The sequence below is a fragment of the Loxodonta africana genome, chromosome X (genome assembly GCF_030014295.1).
Source record: "Loxodonta africana isolate mLoxAfr1 chromosome X, mLoxAfr1.hap2, whole genome shotgun sequence".
Classification (NCBI taxonomy): Eukaryota; Metazoa; Chordata; class Mammalia; order Proboscidea; family Elephantidae; genus Loxodonta; species Loxodonta africana.
In genome coordinates this window covers 92579109-92606302 of record NC_087369.1, presented here as the reverse complement: position 1 = coordinate 92606302, position 27194 = coordinate 92579109, and the positions used below count along the sequence as shown (strand labels likewise).

The window sequence follows — 27194 nt, the reverse complement described above, 5'->3', positions numbered from 1 at the left end:
CACAGTGGAAAGCCTTTTCATGGTCATGATGGCAATGGGTTTGGTTGTTTTGGTTTTGGCCTACAACTAAATTTTTTTTAAATGGGCAAAGGACTTGAATAGGCATTTCACCAGAGAAAATACATGAATGGCCAGATAGCACATGAAAAGATGGCCACCATCATTAGTCATTAGTGGAATGTAAATCAACACTGCAATGAGGTACCACTTCACACTAATAATAAAAAAAGGAAAAGTAAGTGCTTTAAAGGGTGTGAAAAAATTAGAACTCTCATGCATTGCTAGTGGGAATGTAAAATGCTGCAGTCACTCTGGAAAACAGTTTAGCAGTTTCTCAAAAAGTTAAAAATGGAATTATGACTCATGATTTCCATTCTTAGGTATACACCCAGAAAAATTGAAAGCAGGGACTCAGATACTTGTACACGAATGTTTGTAACAGCATTATTCACAATAGCTATAGGTAGCAATAACCTAAATGTCCTTGAACAGATGAATGTGTAAACAAAATGTGGCATATCCACACAATGGAATATTTTGCAGCCATAAAAAGGAATGATGGGGTGGGGCTCAGGTCGCGGAGCAATCAGATGCTTCCTGTGGTCCCTCTTACAACAAAGATCTGATTATATACTACAGTTTGGGAGCCCTGAACATCAAGGGCAAAGGTGAAGAGTCAGACTGAGAGGCAGGGGGAGGGAGAGGCTATTCAGAAGCAGTGAGGAGTTGCCAGACCTGACCCAATGGGAACCGGTGCCCCATAGGCTGGATCTGTTGGTACGAGCGCTGAGGCGAACAGTGGTGTTTGAGATGCATTTTCCACATCAGGAGAGACCAAGCAGCAGAGAATCCATTCAGCCTCCAGAATCAGCAAAAGGCGGTGCTCGACTGGCAAAAGGTAAACTATGTGCATCTAATCTATTGTGCAGATCAAAAAACACCCCTTTGGGAAAAAAAAAAAAACTCTCCAATTTACCTGATCCCTCCCCTGCTCTACACTGGGTCCCAAGATGGCTTCATTGATAGCTTTCCCTGGGCTGGAAGTAGGACCTGTCACATGTCCTGAGCCATTCTCCCAGCCTTGGAGAAGGAAGAAATTAACAAACAGGGAAAAAATAATCTGCCGGCTCCCCTAAGCCAGGAATTCAGGGCAGAAACAGCTCCTTTGCCTAGGCACAGGCATAAGGGGTCCACAGACTTTGGATGCCTTTCACCCCTGCACAGACCTCTGTGGGCCCATTTCAACAGCATAGGTCCTCATTAGCACAGTACAACAGGGTATATTCCTGAAGACTAACTGCAGCTGTTTCAGCTATATAGTGCACAGGCAGGTTCAAGATGTTTGACACCACTCTGTCTATTAAGCAGGGTCCTCACCAACCCACATCAGGGGCTTGAGGACTGGTGACTCCACCCATGCCACCCAGACACCTGTGACACAGGTCCAAGGATAAGTGGTGCCTCCCAGTCCTTACAGCCAACAGCATTGGGTGGCCTTAGTCTGGCTGCAAAACTCACCCACCTAAGTGCCTTAGGGAACTGGGACACGCTTTCCTCATAAACACTCAGGGGTGGTTTGTCAGCCCCCTGCCTTGCTCAGTGCGTGACTCCCTACTGCAGCCAATACCTGTGCCTACATCAATCACCCTGTTCGCCTAAGACTGTAGGTGAGACCCTGCACCACACACTTGGTGACTGACTTCCTGGACACCTGAGCTCAATCTATACAAGAAAAGTAAATGGATTCCTGGGTTCACATACCTAGTAACAGCTCTAACCACCTGGTGACAGGACGTTAGAGCTTCAAAAGCGCCAATAATTAAACTTGCTCAGTCGAGCAGCCTATTCAGGCATATCAAAACAAAACAAGAAGTTAGGACACAGTAAGCAAACATAAAATAAGTAAATAACTTATTGATGGCTCAGAGACAACACTCAATATCAAATCACATAAAGAGGCAGACAATGATGGCTTCAGCAAGCTCCCAACACAAAGAATCAAGAAATCTTCTGGATGAAGAGAACTTCCTGGAATTACCAGAGGTAGAATAGAAAAGATTAATGTACAGAATTCTTTAAGACATCAAGAAGGAGATCAGGCAAAATGCAGAACAAGCCAAGGAATACACAGAGCATTAGAGGAACTTAAGAAGATCAGAGAAGAGCATAATGACAAATTTAATAGGCTTCAAGAATCCACAAAGAGACCACACCCATAAGAGACAGCAAACAGAAATCCAGAAAATCAACAAAATTTCAGAATTAGACAAATCAACAGAAAGTCAGAGGAGCAGAATTGAGGAAATGGAAGTCAGAATTACTGGGATTGAAGATAGAGCACTTGACACCAAAATATTTGAGGAAAAATCAGACAAAAGAATTTTAAAATAAATGAAGAAACCCTAAGAATTATGTAGGAATCTATTAAGAGAAATAACCTATGAGTGCCCGGAGTACCAGAACGGGGAGGAAGAACAGAAAATACAGAGAGAATTGTTGGCAGAAAATTTCCCTGATATCGTTAAAGATGAGAAGATACCTATCCAAGATGTTCATCGAACCCCACACACAGTAGATCCCAAAAGAAGGTCTCCAAGACATATTATAATCAAACTTACCAAAGCCAAAGATAAAAAGAGAATTTTAAGAGTGGCTACGGATAAACAAAATGTCACCTACAAAGGAAAGTCAATAAGACTAAGCTTGTAGTACTCAGCAGAAACCATGCAGGCAAGAAGGCAATGGGATGGCATATAGAAAGCCTTGAAAGAAAAAAATGCCAGCCAAGAATCATATATCCAGCAAAACTGTCTCTCAAATATGAGGATGAAATTAGGAGATTTCCAGATATATACAAGTTTAGGGAATCTGCAAACAGCAAACTAAAATTACAAGAAATACTACAGGGCATCCTCCAGTTAGTAAATCAATAACATCAGATAACAACCCAAGACTAGACACAGGACAGAGCAACCAGATATCAATCCAGATACAGAAATTACCTGAATAAATCAAAGCTAAAATGCTGAAAACAGAGATGTCATTCTGTAAAAGACGACAATATTAAAACAAAAAAGAGGGACTAAAAAATGTAGTTATAGATCTTTCATACAGAGGGGAAGTCAAGGCGATATAATGAAAAGATTGGTTTAAACTTATAAAAATAGAGGTAAATATTAACGTAACCGCAAAGGAAACTGACAATCCTACATGTCAAAATAAAAAACAAGAAAAACATAAAGTCTCAGCAAATACAAAAGCAACAACAATGAAAAAGTGGAAAAGAAAATATATAAACAAAAAAGAGTCAGCAGAGAAAATTAAGTGGAAAAAAGAAACTGTCAACAACACACACAAAAAAAAACATCAAAATGACAGCACTAAACTCATAAAAAAAAAAACTCATACCTATCAATAATTACACTGAACATAAACAGACTACATGCACCTATAAAGAGACAGAGTGTGGTGGAATGGATAAAAAATCGTGATCCGTCTATATGCTGTCTACATGAGATGCACCTTAGACTTAAAAACACAAACAAAACTCGAAGGATGTAGAAAAACATATCAAGCAAACAACAATCAAAAAAAAGCAAGAGTGGCAATATTAATTTCTGACAAAATAGACTTTAAAGTAAAACCTACCACAAAGGATAAGGAAGGAAATTATATAATGATTAAAGGGTCAATGTAACAGGAGGATATAACCATAATAAATATTTATGCACCAAACAACAGGGCTCCAAAATACATAAAACAAATTCTAACAGCATTGAAAAGATAGACCGCTCTACAATAATAGTAGGAGACCTCAACATACCACTTTTGGTGAAGGACAGAACATCTAGAAAGAAGCTCAATAAAGACATGGAAGATCTAAATGCCTTAATCAACCAACTTGACCTCATAGACATATAGAACACTCCACCCAACAAGCAGCCAAGTATACTTTCTTTTCCAACGCACATGGAGCATTCTCCAGAATAGACCATATATTAAGTCGTAAAGCAAGCCTTAACAGAATCCAAAACATTGAAGTATTACAAAGTGTCTTTTCTGACCATAAAGCCATAAAAGCAGAAATCAATAGAAAAAGAAAAAAAAAATCAAATACATGGAAACTGAACAACACCTTGCTCAAAAACTATTGGGTTATAGAAGAAATTAAGGACAGAATAAGGAAATTCACAGAATCAAATGAGAATGAAAACAGTTCCTACAAGAACCTTTGGGACACAGCAAAAACAGTGCTTACAGGTCAATCTATAGCAATAAATGCACACATCCAAAAAGAAGAAAGGGCCAAAATCAAAGAATTAACTCTACAACTTGAATACATAGAAAGAGAGCAGCAAAAGCAGCCCTTGGGCACCAGAAGAAAGCAAATAATAAAAATTACAGGAGAATTAAATAAGATAGTGAACAGAAAAACAATTGAAAAGAGTTAACAAGACCAAAAGCTGGTTCTTTTGAAAAAATCAACAAACAACTGAGCATTTCCAAAGCTTCATCCACTTGCTGAAACATGTCAATTGGTATTCCGTCAATTCCTGGAACCCTGTTTTTTGCCAATGCCTTGAGTGCAGCTTGGACTTCTTCCTTCAGTACCATTGGTTCTTGATCATATGTTACCTCCTGAAATGGTGGAATGTAGACCAATACTTTTTCGTACAGTGACTCTGTGTATTCCTTCCGCCTTCTTTTGATACTTCCTGCATGGTTCAATATTTTCCCCATAGAATTCTTCAATATTGCAACTGCAGGCTTGAATTTTTTTCTTCCATTCTTTCAGCTTGAGAAATGTTGAGCGTGTTCTTCCCTTTTGGTTTTCTAACTCCAGGTCTTTCACATTTCATTACAATACTTTATACTTTGTCTTCTCGAGCTGTTTGTTATATTAATCTTCTTATTTACCACTTTTGTCCTTCCATCTCAATGATTTTCTATTTTTTTTTCTTCCCAGGGAGAACTTTTCAACCTAGATCTTCCATCAAAATGTAATTTTTAAAGACAAGGAATAAAATAAATCATGATGTACTGTATTGAATTGTATCTCACCAAATGATATGTTCAAGTTCTAACCTCTGGTGCCTGTAAGTATAACCTTATTTGGAAATAGGGTCTTTGTAGATGTAAGTTAACCATCTTGAGATGAGATCATTCCAGATTTAGGATGGCCCTAAATTCAATAAGTGATATCCTTTTAAGAGAAAGGAGAGGTTTGACACAGACACACAGTGAAGAAGGCCATGTGAAGACAGAGGCAGAAACTGGAGTTACGCTGCCACAGGCCAAGAAATGCCAGGAGACCCCAGAAGCTTCAAGAGGCAAGGAAGGATTCTCCACTAAAATCCGTCAGAGGGAGCATGTCACTGCTGACACCTTGATTTCAAACTTCCGGCCTCCAAAACCATGACAGAATAAATTTCTGTTGTTTTAAGTTGCCAGGTTTGTGATAATTTGTTATAGTAGCATTAGGAAACTAACAGATGAGAATAAGAACAAAATATTAAAACATGCTATATTATTTATGTAAATAGACATGTCCATATCATATACACATCTTTCTCAATTTGCAACAAGCTACTTTAAATACTTTCATACTCATACTTTAAATAATCAATGACAACTTCAAATTCAAGTTTGTCAATGATTTCATTCTAATTGGATCAATAATCAAAATCCATGAAAGCAGCAGTCAAGAAATCAAATGACATACCGCATTGGGCAAATCTGCTGCAACAGACCTTTTTAAAGTTTTAAAAAGCAAAGCTGTCACTTTGATGACAAAGGTGTGCCTAACCCAAGCCACGGCTTCTTCAATCATCTCATATGCATTTAAAAGCTGGATAATGAAAAAGGAAGACAGAGTAGACGCATTCAAACTGCAGTGCTGGCAAAGAATACTGAATATATATAGTGGACTGCCAGAAGAACGAACAAATCAGTCTTAGAAGAAATACAACCAGAATGCTCCTTAGAAGTGAGGATGGAAAGACTTGGGCTTACTTACTTTGGACACGTCATCATGTGTGACAGGAGGAACAGCAAAGGGGAAGGAAGCCCTTCTCTGTGAGATGGATTGACACAGTGGCCGTAAAAATGGACTCAAACATATCAATGACCATGAAGAAGGTGGCAGGACCAGGCAATGTTTCATTCTGTTATACATAAGGTTGCTATCAGTTGGTGCCAACTCAATGGCAACTAAAAACAACTCTAAGTAAACAGTAAATAGTATAAACACTGAAATGTGGAAATATTTTAAAATATTGCATAGGAGGTAACATAGTAAAAATCTACTTACCTACTGAGTAAAAAAAAAAAAAGAATTTTCCTACCTGAATCTACTTTTATTCTAATTTATGAAATTTGCCCTTCCTTCCTAATTAAGCCTTTGGCCACAGGATCAAGGCTGATGATTTTAATTATTACAAAATACTTGAGAGCATTAAGCAAAACAACAAATAAATACATTGTATGTGAACACACATATTTTATCTAGTCATTATGGTCAAGAAAACAGAGGGAAGTTATACCGGTTTATTGCTTCTCATCTCCAAATTTGCCTTTATTGACTGCTGTGTGAAAATGGATGTGGGCCGTTTAAATATTTTTCCTCTTGCCAGCTGGCACTGAAGCTTTGTCAGTAGAAGGCACTGGAAAGACAAAGCAGGAAGAAAGGATTTTTCTTCCCGCTTCTAGTGTGCTGCTCACTGTGCAGGCTGTTCCTAAAGCCTGTGCAGCTTCTTCAGTGCCCAGCTCCTGCAACTTTCTCAGTATCCAGCTCCTGTAGCACATGGTGTCGTCACTACCCAGTAGCCAGTGGCTTCCCCTGGCACCCTCCCTCTGATGGTTTTGTAATAGAGTGCTCCTGGTGAGACACCTTCCTGTGAACATCTTTTCCAGATGGATTCCAGAGGGTAGGTTGCTACTAAGCTTCAGAGGGTTATAGCAAGTTTCAATTCAGCAAATTCTGTCTTCAATGCGCCACAGCATCTTTCCTGCCTTTCAGTGAGCCTTGACTGTCTGTGTCCTCTCTATCAAGGTCTGGATCTCAGTCCTGGGGAGGATGTGGGGTGGAAGATGCTCCATCTCACCTCTAGAGGAAACCTGTTGCTGTTGAGCCAACTCTGACTCGTGGCGACCCCACGTGTTACAGAGTAGAACTACTCCATAGGGTTTTCTTGGCTGTCATCTTTATGGAAGCAGATCACCAGGCCTTTCTTCTGTGGTGCTGCTGGGTGGGATTGAACTGCTAATCTTCAGGTTAGTAGCTGATCGCAAATCGCTCATGCCACCCAGGAACCTTCATCTAGGGGTAACGGGTATGAATATCTATTATTACATAGGAATATTCCTATATTCTTTAGTTGTTGTTGTTGTTAGGTGCTATTGAGTTGGTTTTGACTCATAGCAACCCTATGTACAACAGAAAGAAACACTGCCCGGTCCTGTGCCATCCTCACAATCGTTGTTATGTTTCAGCCCATTCTTGCAGCCACTGTGTCAATCTATCTCATCAAGGATCTTCCTCTTTTTTCGCTGACCCTTGACCAAGCATGATGTCCTTCTCCAGGGACTTAAAAAAAAAAACAAAACCCAAACCCATTGCCGTCGAGTTGATTTCGACTCATAGCAACTCTATAGGACAGAGTAGAACTGCTCTATAGGGTTTCCAAGGAGCTCCTGTTGGATTTGGTTAGCAGCTGTAGCTTTTAACCACTACGCCACCAGGGTTTCCAAGGACTGGTCGGTCCCTCCTGATAACATGTCCGAAGTGCGTGAGATGAAGTCTCACAATCCTCACTTCCAAGCAGCACTCTGGCTGTATTTCTAAGACAGACTTGTTCATTCTTTTGGCAGTCCACGGTATATTCAGTATTTTCTGCCAACGCCATAATTCGAAGGCATCATTTCTTCTTCAGTCTTCCTTATTCACACTGTCCAGCTTTCACATGCAAATGAGGCGATTGAAAATATCATGGCTTGGGTCATGCGCACCTTAGTCCTCAAAGCGGCATCTTTGCTTTTTAACACTTTAAAGAGGTCTTTTGCAGCAGATTTTCTCAATGCATCTTTTGATTTCCTGATTGCTGCTTCCATGGGTGTTAATTGTGGGTCTAAGTAGAAGGAAATCCTTGATAATGTCACTCTTTTCTCCACTTATCATGATGTTGCTTATTGGTCCAGTTGTGAGGGTTTTTATTTTATGTTGAGGTGTAATTCATACTGAAGGCTGTAGAGTTCTTCAGAGTTCTCTTTAACTTTCACTATTGTCTTAGTTACCTAGTTCTGCTATAACAGAAATGCCACAAGTGGATGGCTTTTAACAAAGATAAATTTATTCCCTCACAGTAAAACCCCAAACCAAACCCACTGCCATCGAGTCAATTAGGACTCATAGCGACCCTAAAGGACAGAGTAGAACTGCCACATAGGGTTTCCAAGGAGCGCCCCGTAGGTTTGAACTGCCGACCTCTTGGTTAGCAGCCGTAGTACTTAACCACTACACCACCAGGGTTTCCCCTCACAGTAAAGTAGGTTAAATGTTCAAATTCAGGGCGTCAGCTCCAGAGGAAGGCTTTCTGTCTCTGTCGACCTTCTCACCTATCTTCCCCCAGACTAGGAGCTTTCCTACGCGGGGACCCCGCATTCAAAGGACGTGCTCCACTTCTGGCACTGCTTTCTTGGTGGTATGAGGTCCCCCTGTCTCTCTGCCCACTTTTTTTTTTATATCTCAAGAGACTGCCTCAAGACACAATCCAATCTTGTAGACTGATTCCTTCCTCAATAATGCAACTGCTGCCCATCCTCCCTCGTTAACATCATAGAGGCAGGATTTACAACATACGGGAAAATCATACAATGCTGGGAATAATGGCCCAGCCCAACTGGTATATACATATTTGGGGGGGATATAATTCAATCCATGACATTCCACTTTGGTCCCCCAAAAATCACATCCTTGCAACATGCAAAATATATTCACCCCACCATATCACAGTAAGTCTTAACTCCAAGTCCAAAATCCCAAAATTCCTCTTCATCTGTGAAATCTAGAATATAAGCTATCTGTTTCCAAGGGTACAATGGCAGAACAGGCACAAGCTAGGCATTTCCATTACAAACGGGAGAAACTGCAGGAAAAGAAGGGATAACAGGCACCAAGCAAGTCAGCAAAACACATTACTTTAGCCCTCAATGCTTTGAAAATAATCCTCTGTTCTCTGAGACAATTTACACAATGGCCCTGCCCTCTAGGCTCTAAGTATTGGCCACACTCTCCAGATTCTGAGTGGAGGCCCCTTGGCCCTGGGCTTCAGCTCCACCTTCCAGGCCCAGTGGGACAGCAACTCTGCTCCCTCTACTTTAGGAGCACCATAGTTCTAGTCCCTCAGAATGGCAACTCCACCCTTAAAAACACTGGAGGCCATGGCTCCACCCTTTGAAACCCCTGAGGTCATGGCCATACCTTTTGAGACTGAGGCAGCTTGGCTTCTTGTGTTGTCTCTTCAGGTTCTGTTTCCTGGTTTCTTGGCCTCCGGGCTCCTTGGGCGTCACGCCCCCCTCTGCCCTGCTGCGTTCCAAAGCTCTGTAGCTCCACTGATAAGTGCCTAGAGGCACCCCACTCCGCCAGGAAGCGTTCTGCTCACAGGCACTCAGCTCTCTTGCTCTGTGGGTCAGCAAGCCTAGCTCTACGGATAAGTGCTCAGAAGCACCCCTACTCCCCCAGGAAGCCTCCTGCACACAGGGACTCAGCTGTCTTGCTCCGTGGGTCGGCTCCAGCACTGTGTTGTGCTGGTCTCCTGGTTCTGCTGTCGCTGATGCATCTCTGCCACTAGAGGTTCTCTATCCATTCAGTTTTGAAACTGCTTCCACATTTTAGGTATCTGTGAGAGAAGCACACCACTCTTTTGGTACCAAATTTTTAGTTATCTAGTGCTGCTGTAACAGAAATACCACAAGTGGGTGGTTTTAAAAAAAGAGGAATTTATTCCCTCTCAGTAAAATAGGTTAAAAGTCCAAACTCAGGGCATCAGCACCAGGGTAAGGCTTTCCATCTCTGTCGGCCTTCTCATCTATCTTCCCCCAGACTAGGAGCTTCTCTGCACAGGAACCCTGGGTCCAAAGAATATGCTCTGCTCCTGACACTGCTTTTTTGGTGGTATGAGGTTCCCCTGTCTCTCTGCTCATTTCTTTTATATTTCAAGACCTTGTCTCAAAACACAATCCAGTCTTGTAGATTGAGTCCTGCCTCACTAACAACTGCTGCCCTTCATCCCTCATTAAGACCATAGAGGCAGGATTTACAACATGTAGGAAAATCACACAATACCAGGAATCATGGCCCAGCCCAATTGATACACACATTTTTGGGGGACGTAATTCAATCCATGACAAGTACTAATCCCTCACGAATCTGATCTCCTGTTATCGTTAATAATTCTTTATCTTAAACTTTCTCTGTTCAAATTACTGTGTGATTTTTCTCTCCTGATTGCACCCAGATTGATACAGAAATGATCACTGGAATTAACAATGGCACAAAAATTTTAAATATGACACAAATATATTCTCACATGGTTTTTACAGCATTACCTGTGAAGTAGGCATAACCAAAAAACAACCCAGTGCCGTCATGGCAAGTATTATTTATTATTCACATTTTACAAATGAGGAAGAAGACTCACAGAATTTAAGTGACTTGTGCAAATGTCATATAGTCATTTTTATCATTTCTAAAATGGGGATAACAAGAGAACCTACCTACTAGGATTACTGTAAAGATTAAGTGAGGTAAAGCATGTAAAGTGCTAAACCAAAAACACTCGTTGACGTTGGGCTGATTCCGACTCATAGCTGCCCTATAAGGCAGGGTAGAACTGCTCTGTAGAGATTCCAAGGAGCAGCTGGTGGATTCATATTGCCTACCTTTCGGTTAGCAGCGGAGCTCTTTACCACTGGACCAGCGGGGGTCCGTGTAAAGTACTAACCAAAACCGAAAACCCAGCACGGTCAATTCTGACTCATAGCAACTCTACGGAAACCCCGGTGGTGTAGTGGTTAAGTGCTATGACTACTAACCAAAGGGTCGGCAGTTCAAATCCACCAGGTGCTCCTTGGAAACTTTAGGGCAGTTCTACTCTGTCCTATAGGGTCGCTATGAGTCGGAATCCAGTGGACGGCACTGGGTTATTTTTGTTGTTGTTGTTGGGTAGCAACTTTATCTTGACTAAAGTTAATTGTTATATATATTAGAGTTGAACTGTAGAAATTACTCAGTCTGGTGTTTTGTTAAACTACTTGCAATGAGATGTCTAGGGTTTCTATATCTTTGCAATATCTGTTTTTTTCAGTAATGGCATTTATCAACTACCATTGCATAACAATCAAAGATAAACCAATCATTTCACAATTACCATATGTAAAGTTTCTGCTGAGGGAAAAAATGGCTAAAATGAGCCATAACCAGGTTTATACAGCATAATAGAATTCTAGGCCCATTGTGGTCAGTGGCTGAGCTTTGAGTAAGGAAACTAATTACTAAGAATACAGCACTAAATTTAGGTGAATGTTTAAACAGAATAAATGCAGCTGAAACATTTCTAGTCTTATCAGCTTCAGCTTCTATTACTTCTTTTGAGCAAGGCATGGGGTGGGAACAGGTGTTAAGATGAAGTAAGGAAGGAAAGAGACCCAGTTTACTATATGTGTCAATTATTCTACAAACTCTTTGATCACCGAAGATCTCAGTAACCAAATACTTAAAGTTGGTGCTGTTATTTGGAGTTTGTGGCTATTAAATAAATGTAGTCTTCTAGAAAACTACCTTGCATAAAGATATGTAATACATAAAAATATTTGGTTAATGTAAACCACTTTGGCAGTATTTAAAAACACAACAGAAAATCTTCTTATAGGAATAGTTTAAAGATGTCATGTGTTAAACTTTCAGCAAGGGGTAAACATAAACTGCTTTACGGTTAACTGTTTCATATGCAATGTTCAGCCGAATTGGTGGACATTTTTACAACTAGTCTTTAACAGTATGAGACCCGTGCTCTGGTTTGGTAAGGTATTTTCATTTCAGTACAAAAATCAATCTAAAGAGAAACAAGTGGCAACGAAATAAGGGCCCCTTTTCCTCCCTCACGCACAAAACCCTTTAGCGGCTGGCCTCCTTTCCGCGGGGGTGGGAAAAGGGAAAAAAAAAACCGCTTTGGCGTTCCGAGGAAAATAACGACAGCAGCTGAACCAAGGCAGACCCTCACAAGTTCTTCAAGATCACTTCAGAAAGCAGGGTGCTCAACCGGAAAGGGCCTAACTGCCCTCACAGGAAGGGCGACTGACACGGAAGCGCGTAGAAGGAACGCCACCACAGAGTTCCTCGGCCATTGCCAGAGCGTCGGACGTCTATTAGAGCCTCCCCTTTCCTCTTCGCATCACCTAGGTAACAGCCGGCTGTCAGGGAGAGTCGGGGCCCAGCGGCCGAGGTAGCGCCCCAGGCGGCGAACAGCTAGAGCTACAGGCCCCTCTTACCATTTTAGCCCTCCCCTTTCCCCCCTCCCTCCCCCACTCAGCGACCTCGGCTCCTCCCTCCTCCTCGCTCGCTCTCTCCTTCCTCCTCCGCCTCCTCAGCTCTTGGGCTAGGATATCTATGGGTCGAAACGTGATGCGATGAATCCGGGAAAGACCGAAACTGGGACGAGGAGTACAGCGGAAGCGGCGGGACTCCTGGACATGGGGGCTTCACCACAATAGAGGCAGCCAACCCCCCGCCAGCCCCTCCGGAGCGAAGCCCCCTCGGGAAAAGGATGGCGGCGGCCCCTACCCAGATCGAAGCCGGTGGGTAGCTGTGTCCGTGGGCTAAGGAGATGGGGGCTTAGCGTGAGGGCTGTCAGTTTCTTTTTAAAACGCTACTATTTCTCTTCTTTGCCTCCCTCTCAACCTCTTTTTCCCCCTTCTTCTTCAGAGCTGTATTACCTGATCGCTAGGTTCTTGCAGTCCGGACCCTGCAACAAATCCGCTCAGGTGAGGGAAGAAGGAGAGCCGGGAGTCGTGGGGAATGGTATCAATGGGGAAATCGAGGCAGCTGGGTGAGCGGTTCTGCTGAGGGTGAGGGAGAGGCCGGCCTTGACTAGTCCTACCGTCTGTGGCTGCGTTCGAAGTCGGGAGGGAGGAACGTGTTGATGGCCCGAGCTGCTCCTCATATCCGTGTTTCCCTTTTGCTTAGGTGCTAGTGCAGGAGCTCGAGGAGCATCAGGTACGGAGCCCCTTCGGGAAGGGGTGGGGAGGGTTGGGGTGAGACTGGAGGAAGGGGAGGGCAAGTTAGGGACGGAAGGCAGGGGCCGACAGGGGGAGGTTTAGATCTGGGCACCAATAGCTGTTGTCATGGGGTGAACCGGCTTCTTCCCTCAAAAGGGGTGGACTACGCTGGGGTCCTAACTTGCCCACTCTTTATGCCTGTGGGAGATGGTTTTTCAGCGTTTCCTTCTACTTAACCGCCCCCTCCCCCTCCCCCTACAGTTGTCTAGCTCCGAGGCTGTAGCTGTCGGGCCAAGGGAAATATAGACGCAATCGACTCGATGACAGGGACCCAAGCTGGGTTGGGTTGATGGGGAGTGGAGGCTTCGCTTTTATCGTTTGTCCCCCCCCCCTTTCTTTTCCTCCGGCCCCCAGCTGATTCCGCGGCGCTTAGACTGGGAGGGGAAAGAGCACCGGAGAAGCTTTGAGGATCTGGTGAGTTAACTTTTCATTTCAACTTAACCCAACTCTTTCTCCACTCCTTGCCCACCTTTTCCCCCCAATCCGCCCCGGACCTCACTGCCTACGCGGCTCTAGAGCTCTGTGCCTAGCCAAAGATCGACCGCCCCTTCCCCCCTCCCTGCGAGGTAGAGAAAGGGTACCTTGCCCTCCCCTTGGCCTAGCTTGTTTCCACCCGAAAACTTTGAAGAATGCGAGTTGGTTGTCAGAGGTGCCGTACTGTGGCTTATGAATTTGTTACAAACATCGGAGAAAGCCTATTGTAGGGGAAAAAGGAAAGAAACCGGGGGTTATCTTGGGGCACGTACCAAGGACTGACGCTGGCCAATGACAGCGTGGGTAACAGCCCAGAGTTCCGGATTAGTGGAAGAAAACTGGTTTCTGGTTGGTCATGGCTTGAAATACGGGAACTGAGCCAGGCTGTTTTAGGGGGTGGGGTGGGGTGGGGTGGGGTGGGGGGAGCGGGGTAGGAGGCTCAAGAGGGGAGTTGAAGGACCCGGGGTTGGGAAAAAATGACATAATTAAAAATAATAAGGAGCATCGAGCGAATTCCAAATTTTGCCGGTTTTGGATTATCGACTACCGAATAAAAGCAAAATCTTTGTTTATCTCGTGTCTTAGAAAATAGCTAATCAAATCATTGGTAAATCACATCGTGCAGATAAATTTTCACTAAATAAAAACTATGAAAATAAAATTAGTGGAACACGATTTTGGGTTTATAAGGAGAAAACAATGGTCATATTTTAAAACAATATACTTTAGTAAAGGACCAAATGCATTGGATTGACTTGTTTTTCCTGCAAATTCGTGGTAGAAATGCACCTTCTGTTCAACATTGACACAAAAAACGGTGATCACTTTTGTTTTTATTTTTTTGGATTCTCTTGTATTAGGCACTGGCACAGTGAATAGGAGGGAAATGAAAGGAGAAAGGGGTGATGTTAGCAAAATCTGGATTCAGCTGTCTTCAAATAGGATCTTAATAGAGGAAAGTAGGACAAAGTTAAAGAAAGTTGGAGGCGGTATGGTAGACTGCAAATATCAATAAAATGATTTAAAATGTCCTTGCAGTGGGATATTATCTAAATTACTTTGGTGGTTTTTTTTTGTTGTTGTGTATATCTCTTTGTATTAAGTTTCAATAATGAGGTCATGGTAATTATTAACGAATCTACTGACTAAATATTTTTCTTATTTTTGCAAATCACAGGAAATGTTATAATAATTGTGATATAGGATAAACTTGACAGTCTATACTATTAATGGTAAAATTTACTTGGATAAAATCTATTTTTGAAAAATAGCATGTTTTACCAGTTTAATTTGTAGACCAGACTTTTTGTTGGATTTAAGTCTCGGCAAAAAAAAAAAAAAAAGGCAAAAACAACAGTGCCTACCAGTGTTTTAAAGCTTTGTCTCTAATATGGTTTTGAAGATAAATACACTTTTATGTTGAAGTATACTGAAAATGTTTTTGTTTGTACTTGTCCCTCTCACAGACTACATATGTCTCCAGACAGGACATTTTAAGCAAGTGGTAGGAGACTTAAAATAAAAAAGCTTTTTTAAAACTAACTTGACAGTGATTAAAAAAAAATGAATATCAAGATAATTAAAAATAGTTCTCACCACAAAACACCTAGTTCACTAAACTTTTCCTTATATTGTATAGGCATATTTTTACGTAGTTGTAATCAATGTTCATTTAATGTTCTGTATTTTAACACTTACGTATACTTACCTGTATATTTGAATAGTCGTTATTTTAATGGTATTAAAAAATCAGTTGTATTTGAACTCAGCCTTCAGTTGAGCATTTGGATTACTTCCCAGTGTTTCACTAATATTTCTGCATAGTTACATGATCTTTTTTTTTTTTTCCTTTGTTTGAATTTTTTCCTTCGGCTCTATTCCCTAAAGTGGCATTGTCAGGTCAAAGGATCTCATCAGTTTTATAGCTCTTGTCATATATTGTAAGGTTGCTCTCTAGAAAGTTGTACTAATTTATAATGTTACCATCTAGTACCTAGTGTGAGTTTTTTTTAAAAAGTATTTTTGATCTTTCTTTTGGTGGACTTATTAGGCGAGAATACCCCTACTTGATTTAATTAGCTTTTTCACCATTATTAGTGAGGCTGATCTTTAACCTGTATATTTGAATAGTCGTTATTTTAATGGTATTAAAAAATCAGTTGTATTTGAACTCAGCCTTCAGTTGAGCATTTGGATTACTTCCCAGTGTTTCACTAATATTTTTTTTAATAGTTGTTAATTCATTTCTGTATCCTTACATATCCTCTCTTTTGGGTCTCTGGTTGCTCAGTGGTTAAGAGCCATAACTGCTAACCAACCAAAAGAAGATCAGCTGCTAACCCAAAAGGTTGGCAGTTCAAATCCACCAGCTGCCCCTTGGAAACTCTATGGGGTGGTTCTGTTCTGTCTTGTGGGATGGCTATGAGTCATAATCTACTCCAGAGCAATGGGTTTTATCTTCCACTTTAATCTTTTTATTTATTATTTCTTTCCTTTTTCTTTTTATATTCCTTTATGTAAAAAATTAATTTTTTGTATACACAGAATTCTGTTGTTTGAATACTACAATTGAGATAAGTAGTATACCTTTTGTTTTTAATTTTTATTTTGTACACTTCGGTTTTTATTTTTCCACACTAGTATCCAGTTTTTCTAGGGATATTCTTTTTGATAACATGGCCTTTTAAGTCAAATGTCTGTTCTCTACCTATAGATTTCTATGTAAGGGAAGGAGGGGCAGGGTTGGATGAGAATTTGAACAGAAGGAAAAGAAGTGTAGTTTCTGAGAACTGAGTATGCGGTGTTAGATTGATTGCTTGATTCATCAGGTAAATTGTTGATTAAAATTATTGCACATCTGACCTCTGATTTCGAGTGTCTTCATTATGGGACAGATGAATTTTTTTCTTTGGGTAGGATTTTTTAAATTGTTGTTAGAACAATGAATTTATTCATTGTGATCTTTAACTGCACGTTCTGGATCAAAATTTAGGGCAAAGTATTAATAAATAGTATAATCTTGATTTATCTGGTAGGTTAAATTATATAGCAGTACTTCAGACTCAAGGTGTTCTGGGATAAAAAGAAGAATACAAATGCATAATGAAGCAGTAAAGAAGTAACAAGGATGGAGTTGAACAGTGGTGTTTCTGCACATTTGGGGAAAAAAATCCTGCCTTTCTGTCCATACGTAAATTTTCCTCTGATTTGAATTGATTATGTGTACTGCTTAATTTCATTTATCCAGAAGAATATTAAGGTAATGATAAATTGGATTTCTTCCACATGTCATAATTAGTTTTACATATTCTAGAAGTCCCCATTTTTCTTTCTTAAATGGTCACCTGATTTAGTGCTTTACTTACAATTTGAAGCATAAGGGAAGGTGCTTTTTTTTGTTAAAGCTACTGACAGGCAAGTATTGACATCCATATCTGAAGTGCTTTAAAAAAAAATGTAGGTCTGTAACATGAAATGTTCGTCAGTGTATGTTGAACTGTAAGGTTCTTGAATATGGCTTTTCAAAATAAACCTTTCTAAATTAGTTTTCAGAATTTTAAGTAATGATACAGGGAGAATTTTGAAGTTGTGATTCTTTTTGAAGTTTGATTTGACATTTTTATTTTCTGCTTCCTAGTTGACTGTTATTGACAACATAATAGAATTAGATTTGCTTGTTGCAAATCATTTTAAGGTGGATAATTTAAATAAATACAGATGTCCTTTCATTTGTGGTGACCTTATTGAATTGTTGGCTATTTTATTGCTTCCTCCTTGGAGCTTTATTGGGGCAACAAAGTAATCAGGGGTGTGTGTGTGTTTGTGTGTACGCACATGTGTGTTTAAATGAACAGTTTTTTGTTACTATATATATTTTATATTTTGAAATGGTGACTTGGAAACTTTTTTTAAAGGCACATTTTAAGATTTTTGAGTCATTTTAGGGGATCGTTAAAATGCTTAAATCCTTAAAGTGCCAAGCCAGAGGCATAATTATCTTTAGGTATGGTAAATATTTTTACATTTATTCTGCATTTTTCATCCATAGTTTTGAATGCATCAGTTAGTGCTACATTTGGAGTGACATAGATTGTATTTGAAGCAATTTTATGTTATTTGTTTTTAAAAACTTTAATACAGATTGTATGTTCACTTCCGTTTTTAAAAAGAATACGTACATCTATAACACATGCAGAACTTGCATCTGCATATAACATGTTTAGACATGTTTTCACATTTTCTCATTTGATTCTCACCAACTACTTGAAAACACTGTATTTGAATTCCAGGAATAGCTGTCTTATTACTAGTGATAGCTTAAACTGGACATGTTATCAGGAGGGAACAGTCCCTGGAGAAGGATGTCATGTTTGGTAAAATAGAGGGTCAGTAAAAAGATGAAGACCCTCAATGGGATGGATTGACAGTGGCTGCAACAATGGGCTCAAACATAATGATGATCATGAGAATGGCATGGACCAGGCAGTGTTTCGTTCTGTTGTGCATGGGGTTGCTATGAGTTGAACTGACTTGACGGCACCTAACAATAATAGCTTAAACTGTCTATTAGAACAGAATGATTTTGGAGTGTTGGTCGCATAGTTACTGCATCTCTAAGTTTAGAAGCAGTTTAAGCATGTGTGATTTATTAACTGCCATATGGACAAACAGCCATAGTTAGGAAGACTGCATCCTGGGAAACAAAAAAGCATGTGTTGTTCAACCCCAATGCAGTGTAGAGTGAATTCAGTGCTAGTTTATAGATATTATGACAGTTATCAATGTCTAGAGACCAGTATTCCTGACTACTGACTTGCATGAGCCATGGTTATAATCTTCCTTTCTGTAATATGTTGGTTTCAGCTATTTGTCTGGATTAATCCTTGGCTTCCCTCCCCTCCACCCCCCCCCAAGACACCTGGACTCTATCTATGCTTTCAGTGATTAAAATCATTTTGGAAATTTGTCATTAGTCATAGGAAAACTGGCATCTCAGTTCAAATGAGATGACATGAAAGTGAAGAGAGTTGTTATTAGGGAGTAAGAGTTTGAATCGGGTGAATTTTTCTTAACAAAATGTTATCCTGCAAGCAAGCATCTTTGTCATATTTGGATATTATTTTTTTTTTGGGAGGGGGGAGTTGTTTTTTTTTTTTTTTAATTGATGTTGATTACTTGATTGATAAACTTCTTTTGCAGGGAACAAAATAGTAATTTAAAGGCAATTTAGTGTTTGTGTCATATTATAGAGATGTCCTTGTTTACAATTCTCACAATGAGATTTTGTAGGTAATAGAAAAGACCATAAGATTTAGTTGGAAAGATAGTCTTACTTCCTGAGTAATCCTAGCTAAGTTACTTTAACTTCTGAGCTGCAATTTCTTCATTTATAAAATGGACATTCCCACATATTTTAAAAGATTTTTGTGTGGACCAAATGAGTTAAATGTGGAAGAATGCATTTTGTTAATCGTAAAATGCTGTGCAGATGGATTGGTTATTATATCTTAAAGGTAGGAGAGAGAGGCTTAATGGTTGGCATGGAAATCTAGAAAACTGTGACCCCACGATTTATATTTTCTTTGCTAGCTAATTATTGCCACCTAACTTTCCCAATGTTTTTATGAGATAAAACCAAAACCAAACCCACTGCCATCAAGTCTATTCCGACTCATAGCGACCCCATAGGAACTGCCCCATCAGGCTTCCAAGGCTGTAAATCTTTATGGAAGCAAACTGCCATATCTTTCTCCTTTGGAGAAGCTGGTAGGTTCAAACTGCTGACCTTTTGGTTAGCAGCTGAACACTTCAAACACTGGGCCACCAAGGCTCCTTTTATAAGGTAAAAAAAAAAAAGTAAGGGGCATATAAAACAGCACTGTAAAAAAAGTATTTAAAAAGTGTCAGAATTGAACCCAAAATGAGTGTTGTGACATGCTTCTGTATTAACTCAAAAAAATCTTTTTATATCAAGAGAAGATTGTGTTATTTGCATTTTTATGAATTACATAAAAATAATTTAGGTATGATACTGGTATAGTATTCACTCTTTCAACAAGTGGGAGGTATAGTGTGAATCTTGCACATGTCTTGTTGCAAGGATCCTCAGCCCTTCTGATTGATCTTTTCTTCTCCTGAACTCATTTTCTATACATTATTGATAATTATTTTCTTGTATTTTCAATTACTTTGTTAAAGGTATTTTCTCATGCCCTTTAGTATCTATCTAAGATGGTGCTTTATAATTAGCAGGCTCTCAAATTATTATTTGTTCAATTTTTTAACTTTTGTTAGAAGTATTTCACGATAATATGTATGTGTGTATATATATATTTAGGCTTATTTAATTTGCTAGCTAGTACCGAGTCTAGGTGAGTCTTCAGCCCTTGTTTCAATTTCTTCTGCCCTCAAGGTAATAGTACTTACAGTGCTTTCCTGAGACAGTGTAACCCAGAGAATAATTGAACCTAGGTAGGTTGCTCTGACTGTCTCAATCCTGGGAAAAATCTTAAAAGTAAAAAAAAAAAAGCTATGAACAGTGGTTACATTTTCAAAGGAAAGTGACAGAAAGTCTTAACACTTGCTAACCCAGTGGTATGACTAGAAAAGAAAGGCCTGCCAGCTTTCTTTCCTTTTCTGCCTAGTTCTCTCTTATTTTTTAAAAAATTCAGCCATCATTAAAACCCAGCACCTGAATTATAAAAATGTAATATCAGATTATTGTAGAATTTTATATATTACTAAAAAGCAATATTCTAGAAATAAAAATATGAAAATAAAAAAAAGTTACTGTTATTTTTGTTTTCTTGTGTTTTTTTTTTGTAGAAGTGTGTGTTGTTTTTTTTCCCCCTTGGAATCCTATTATACTCTGGATAACATTTATTTTATTTTTAAACTTAAAAGGGGAGCACTTAAAGAGATCTTACGTGCTAATCACTTTGCTAAGTGCTTTTAGTGGGTGGGGTGCCTTTCTCTTTGTCTGGCATGCCCTCCCTTCCCTTTGTCTTGTAAACTACTTATCCTTCAAGTGTGAAATTGGACATGAACCCCTACCCCCAGGCAGAATTACCTATTGTACTTCTTTGCTTCCTAGCTCTCTGTACTAACCCTGGTCTCTTATAGCTTTGATTTGTTTCTGTTTACCAGTTTGTTTCCCCTCTTGGGACTTTTGGTTTCCACAGGGCAAGTTTCATCTTTTCACTGCATGCCTATACTTTAAATATCTTAATGAATGAATAAATGAATGATTTTGTTTTTTGTCCTAACCAAATCAAATGAGGGTGGTTATCATTACCCGTGTTTTACAGGTGCGGAAGCTCAGGCTCAGAGAGATCAAGTAACTTTGCAGGAAGTCACCTAAGTAGGGTCTGGGGATGCTGGGAAGATTCAAATCTAAGCCTTTCTATTTTATCACAACTGCCCGTAAAGAGTAACAGCTAGTAAATTTTAGAGCCTGAAAAATTCAGGCTGTCAGACTTTTAAAGTTCCTCTGGTTGTCTCTATACTGTACTACAGTTATATTGATATATTTAAAGCCTTGCTATGTTTTTCAAAATCTGTTTTGTTTTCTATACCTAAACATCAAACAAACAAACAAAAAATTTGTGACTAATTTTTGTGTGTTGCCTCTCCAGACCCCCCCCGCCATTAAATTAAAAGCCTGAGACAAAAATCTGTGTTGTATTTTACTTCTGTGGTCATGTTCCAAACACACATTAACACTGTTACATTTGGGTTATTTGTTATATGTGGTTGTCTAACACTATTATTTCTAAAAGCCAGGGTAGAAATGATATCATTACCATCTGAAAATTAGTATTTTGAATGCAATCCTAGTGCAGGCCTGGCCTCTTGAGGTGGGGTCCTTTTGCAATTTACTCAGTGCCCAGCTGTATTCTTTTTAACTAATTATCATGAGTAGTATCATCCACAGTGAACTCTGGTCTTCCCAGTTGTAATGATTCTAAAGTGTGGTAATTCAGTTGTAAGATTTGCTCTTTACATCAGCCAGTTTTCCTACCAAGAATACGTGAATCTAGGTTTCACTTACTTTCTTTCAGTTTATTCAGATTTATAGTTTTCATCTCTTCACAGCCTTTATATTATCTCTATCTTTATAATTATTGAACTGTCTTAATAAGGCAATAGTAGAAAGAGCAGTGAGCAAGGAGACCCAGGTTCTTGTCCCCTCACTGTGACAATTGGAAAAGGCACTTCACTTCCTAGACATGTTTTTTCTTCCGTAAAATGTGCAGTTACATTGAGTTTAAGGATTCTTCCAAATCAAAGGTTCTATAATTTAACTCTTTGGAACAGTTTTATAGAATAACACAGAAGTTGGTATTATACTCTTGAACTTTATTTTTAGAGAATGCTTTTCTTCTGCAGATCTCAAAAAAAAAAAAAAAAAGCACTTGTTAAATGTTACTTGTTGGCCATTATATTCCAGAGAGAGGAACGTGTGATTAAATAACTTTTCCTTGCCCTGCATGACACCCTAACTTAGAAGAATTAAAATTAGAATGATGAGCTTTAATTGAAAACAGTGGTTTTTATAATATTAAACCATGTATTTTAATAGAGCATTTTAGAAGATATACTTTTATATTTTATTGTGTATTACATTATATTTATGTATAATTTGTTAGAATTATAAAAAATTTGAAAAAAGTAAGAATTCTTTTGTTAGAAAAGCACCTTTAAAAAATTTCAGCATTAATAAAAAAAAAAAAAGCTAACATTAATTTAAGGAAATGTTACTTACAACTTCTAAGTCCTAAAGTTTGATGTGGAGGAACCTGTCAATGTTTAAAGGAGAGACTATCATTTTCACTGTTATTGCCATTATGTTGGTAGAATTTATGTTTATTTACATTTCTCTAGTACTGTTTTACAGTCAAATTTTTACTGATTTTAGAGAAATTGGCTTTTTAATGGGACTGGTTAGAAATTGAACAGTATTCTGTTGTGTAGGGTAGAAATCAAATTCATGAAATTGATTTACTAATTTATAATACAGCTCTTCAAGGGGGAGAATTTAGGAGTAGATAAGCCTTATTTTAATTTCTAAATATACAGACTGATTTATAAACATTAATGTTTTTGAATTATTACTTAGGAATTGATGAAAAAAATTATATAATTAGCTGAAAATCAAACATCATTGTCTATAAAATGAAGTAGCCAGCAGTCTTAAGATCTAAGTTTAAGATATAGTTCTGACAGATTTTCTATGTAGGGTAATTCTAAAAGTTCTAAAGATATAACTTGCTAGATACATTACTGTTTCTGGGGTAGTTAAGTTTTTTGTAGGAGCCCTGGTTGCACAGTGGTTAAGTGCTTGGCTGCTAACCAGAAGGTTGAAGTTTTGAACCCACTAGCCACTCTGCAGGAGAAAGATGTGGCAGTCTGCTTCCATAAATATTTATAGCCTGAGAAACCCTTTGGAGCAGTTCCACAGTCCTATAGGGTCGCTCTGAGTTGGAATAGACTGGAAGGCAAAGGGTTAGTTTTTTATAGCAAGTGAATAACTCTTGAGTTAGTCGTAGGATGAAGCATAGAGAGTTAATGAAAAAGAAAATTGTTAGTAAAGATATCCACTACCACCCTATGTAAAGCCCTTATATAGCATGTATTTACTTGATGAAAAGTAATGGCTGATATCAGAAGCCCAGTTTATGTAGGACAGTGTTGGAAACAAAAAGGCGTGTTATTATAAGATGCTAATATGCTTAATATGCAGTACTTTAAGGCTTTTTCCTTTAAGATCTAAATATTTAAGTATATTATCTACATTTGCATGTAGGCATATTTAGGAAATGAGCCTAGTGTGGAGTGTATAAATTGTAAACTAGAATTTTAGGTTATCAGTGTCTGTAGAAAATGTGAAACGTTTTTTGGATTGAACGAATCATCAGCTGCTTTGACTTTGGTATTACCTATGTATTTTATCAAAACGCAATTTTATGTAGTTATTTGCTTAGAAAACAAAACTAAATATGTAAGAAATAATTGAAAGAATTTATTTCATCTTTTTGTCTCAATCTAGAAGCTAAACTTTATAGATGTAAATCTAAAGTAATCAGGTTAAGTTACCATTTTCCTGAGCATTATGGCAGTTGTCCCGGCCCCAGTTATTTTGGTAGTTCAAAATTGGTTTTTGCAGGAGCTTACAAAAGAGAATTGGCAGGAAGTAATTTTTTACAAATAATAAATAATCACAGTAGAATCACTTTTTTCCAAAATGTTGAATACATGTTGGTTTGTAGTTCTTCAACCTGTGTTCCCTAAGGAAACAAACAGGCACCTTGCTCTGAGAATCTTAAGATTTTTCCTCCGAATTCATATGATAGATAGCATTGCTTATAGTTAGGTTTCACTTTGATATTTATTCACCCATTGATCCATTCAACAAATATTTGAGCACCTACTTTATACCAGGCACTTTTCTGGGTGTTAGGCATACATCAGTAAAGGAAGCACACTTCTCTCATGGTGATCTATCTGTAGGGATGATTTACAAAATTATTCTTTGGTCTTGTAGTGTTTTTCTTGACATGGGGGTAATATGTAGATGTGTATCCTATGTGATGGTAGACATAGTTATATTTTACTGTAGCACTTACAAAAATTGGTAGTGTAGCCAGAAGTAGATTTCAGGACCTTATGTTAAGATGTAGATGTACATAAATGTTCTGTTTATCTAAGGATTTTGAGAATATTCTAGTTTTTTCTGTTTACTGTTTTAATAATTAGGTATTTGTAATGCATACCAGGAATTTGAACATTAGCTTAGAAAAAAAATGGGAAAACAGATTTTTGTTATTGTGTTATTCTTATCGGTATCCCATCTCCAGAAATTCCTTAAAAGGAGTTCATGTTACCGTGGATTTTGGCTACATAGCTCAGTTGTTCAGAGCATGATTTTACAAAATCATTACAAAATCATTAATTTGACACACTTTTGGAGAACAGTTAACTTTTACAGGAAAAAAATCTGCTTCGTTGTGCAGATGTATACTGTTCAGTCTTAAGAAGGCTTGCTTGAGAGTTTGGTGCAAGTAATAATACCTTTCATTTGCATTCTTATCATTTATGTAGAATCTAGATCTGATTCTTAAGTAGTTCATCACTACTGAATAAAAAAAATCAAGTACTCGTAGAGTTTACCCAGGACCTTTGAGTTTTTTTATGTTTTAGGCATGTTCACTTTTGCTACCTTATAACATTTACTACATGAACTTAACAGCCAAGCAAATGATTTGAGACATACAAAAGAAAGTTAGAGTGCCTTGCCATTTAAATGTTATCATATTATTTAAATGTGCTTAATTGTTGCCACAGTTTCTTGTGTTGAAGTATTAAAGTATCAAATATTTAAAGTTTTATTTTCCTGATTTCCGTATTTTTAAATTATGCTTTTTTAGGTGGCAGCCAATGCACACATTCCTCCAGACTACCTCCTTAAAATTTGTGAGCGAATTGGTCCCTTACTAGATAAGGAGATCCCTCAGAGTGTTCCTGGGGTACAGACATTACTAGGTGTCGGTCGGCAGTCTTTGTTACGGGATGCCAAAGGTAAGATTTTCACCTATTTAAAGCATAGATTATCAGAGGAAGGAGTGAAGAGCAGGATATTTTTGTGTTAAATAAATGTTTCCATGTCTTTCTAATCATTTTCTTCTAGTTTCTTTTATCTTGCTAGTCTTGTTTTTTTAGTGTGCATATAAATTTTTGGAGGCCTAAAAGGGACTTTTTTTTTTAAATAAAACAGTGAATATGCTAGAGGTAAACAATATAAAATCCCTTTGCAATCCTGTGGAGTAGAGATCTCAAAGACTGCCAGTCTGATTCAAAAAAAAAAAAAAAACCTATTTCCATTAAGTCAATATCAACTCATAGTTGACCCTATAGGACAGAGTAGAACTGCCCCATAGGGTGTCCAAGGAACAGCTGGTAGATCCGAACTGCCGATCTTTTAGTTAGCACCCGAGCTCTTAACCATTGTTCCACCAGGGCTCCCCACTCTGATGAACCAAAAAACCAAAGCCCGCTGCCATCGAGTCAATTCCGACTCATAGCGACCCTATTATAAGCACAGGGTAGAACTGCCTCATAGAGTTTCCAAGGAGCGCCTGGTGGATTTGAACCGCCAACCTCTTGGTTGGCAGCCGTAGCACTTAACCACTACAGTATAAATACTTAAAAGATTCTTTCATTCCATTATAATGCTCTTATTCTTTGAGTCCCGAGAATACCATCCTAATCACGTTTTGCTTTTTATAACAGATGAAAATTATGATATATAAAAATTTTTATAATTAAAAAATATTTAAACAAAAATATCGACCCATCCGTGACTGTTCAATCACAGCTCTTCTACTTCAGTGTTTTTCAGTCTTTTACAGATCTTTTTGCCAAAGTTTTACATGGAACTTCAATATGTAAAATATATGAAGTGGTATTTTATGAACATGAAAATGTGAAATTAGGGGTTAAGGGCGACTTTTAGAGTAATAAATACTTTAGCTCTAGCAACCAACTGATTTTTATGTTTTGTTTTCTTAGCATAGTGTTTTTTAAAATCCTAATTCACAAAGATTACATAAATGATAACAGTTCTTAAGTTTCTCATAGTTTAAGGAAATTTTTCAATTCAACTAATTTGGAACATTTGAAGGGAGTTAGAGTAGAGTATTTTTGTTTTAAAGCCAACTTACTAAGAATAATTAATATTTGCTTGAATTCTTTGACATAAAAGTCAGGCAAAAAGCACTCGAAACTATTTATAGTCAAGTATTATCTGATAAGGGAACCCTGGTGGCACAGTGGTTAAAGCACTGAGCTTCTAACTGAGAGGTTGGCAGTTCGAACCTACCAGTTGCTCCATGGGAGAAAGATGTGGCAGTCTGCTTCCAAAAGATTACAACCCTGGGAGCCCTGTGGGATAGTTCTACTCTGTCCTTCAGGGTTGCTATGAGTCAGAATCGACTCAGTGGCAATGGGTTTGGTTTGGTTATCATCAGATACGCAGTATTATTACCTATAATGGCACAGTTAGCAGGTACCACATAACATGAACACGCATCAAGTATAACTGGGCCTGAATTTTGCCTGACTGACACACTTGTCTTTGCTTATATAGTTTTATATGAGTGGCTATGTATAAGCCTGAAAATCAAGGAGGACCAATGCAAATGTAAAACCTTATATAATCAGTGATATATTTACCTAAGTTTCAATTATATGCATAATAAAAGCTTGGAGGTCAGCACAGAAATAAAATAAAATATCTTGGTGATATCTTGTGGATACCAGTCATAATTTGGTTTCTAACATGTTTAAATATATGCACGTTATTTTTATTGTGGTTCTAATAGTTAAAAATA

The 27194-nt window shown here is 38.5% G+C and overlaps 1 protein-coding gene and 1 long non-coding RNA gene across 4 annotated transcripts in view; one reads left to right on the top strand and one right to left on the bottom strand.

Moving 5' to 3' along the window:
- LOC135228965 (uncharacterized) overlaps window positions 1–12630 on the bottom strand; it is a 124296-nt gene extending 111666 nt beyond the window's left edge. The window contains exon 1 of the long non-coding RNA XR_010319815.1: window positions 9479–12630. This is a non-coding gene — a long non-coding RNA (uncharacterized LOC135228965). The remainder of the gene's footprint in view (window positions 1–9478) is intronic.
- Window positions 12631–12652: 22 nt separating this feature from the next.
- BRWD3 (bromodomain and WD repeat domain containing 3) overlaps window positions 12653–27194 on the top strand; it is a 124718-nt gene continuing 110176 nt past the window's right edge. For 2 of the 3 annotated variants that reach the window (XR_010319814.1, XM_064278609.1), the window contains exons 1-5: window positions 12653–12852; window positions 12980–13038; window positions 13241–13270; window positions 13687–13746; window positions 25233–25383. Coding sequence is in view for 2 of the 3 variants with exons in the window: in XM_064278609.1 (XP_064134679.1) it covers window positions 12822–12852; window positions 12980–13038; window positions 13241–13270; window positions 13687–13746; window positions 25233–25383 (331 nt within the window). In the remaining variant the exon portion in view is untranslated. The remainder of the gene's footprint in view (window positions 12853–12979; window positions 13039–13240; window positions 13271–13686; window positions 13747–25232; window positions 25384–27194) is intronic. The other variant, XM_003412761.4, reaches the window with a different exon arrangement.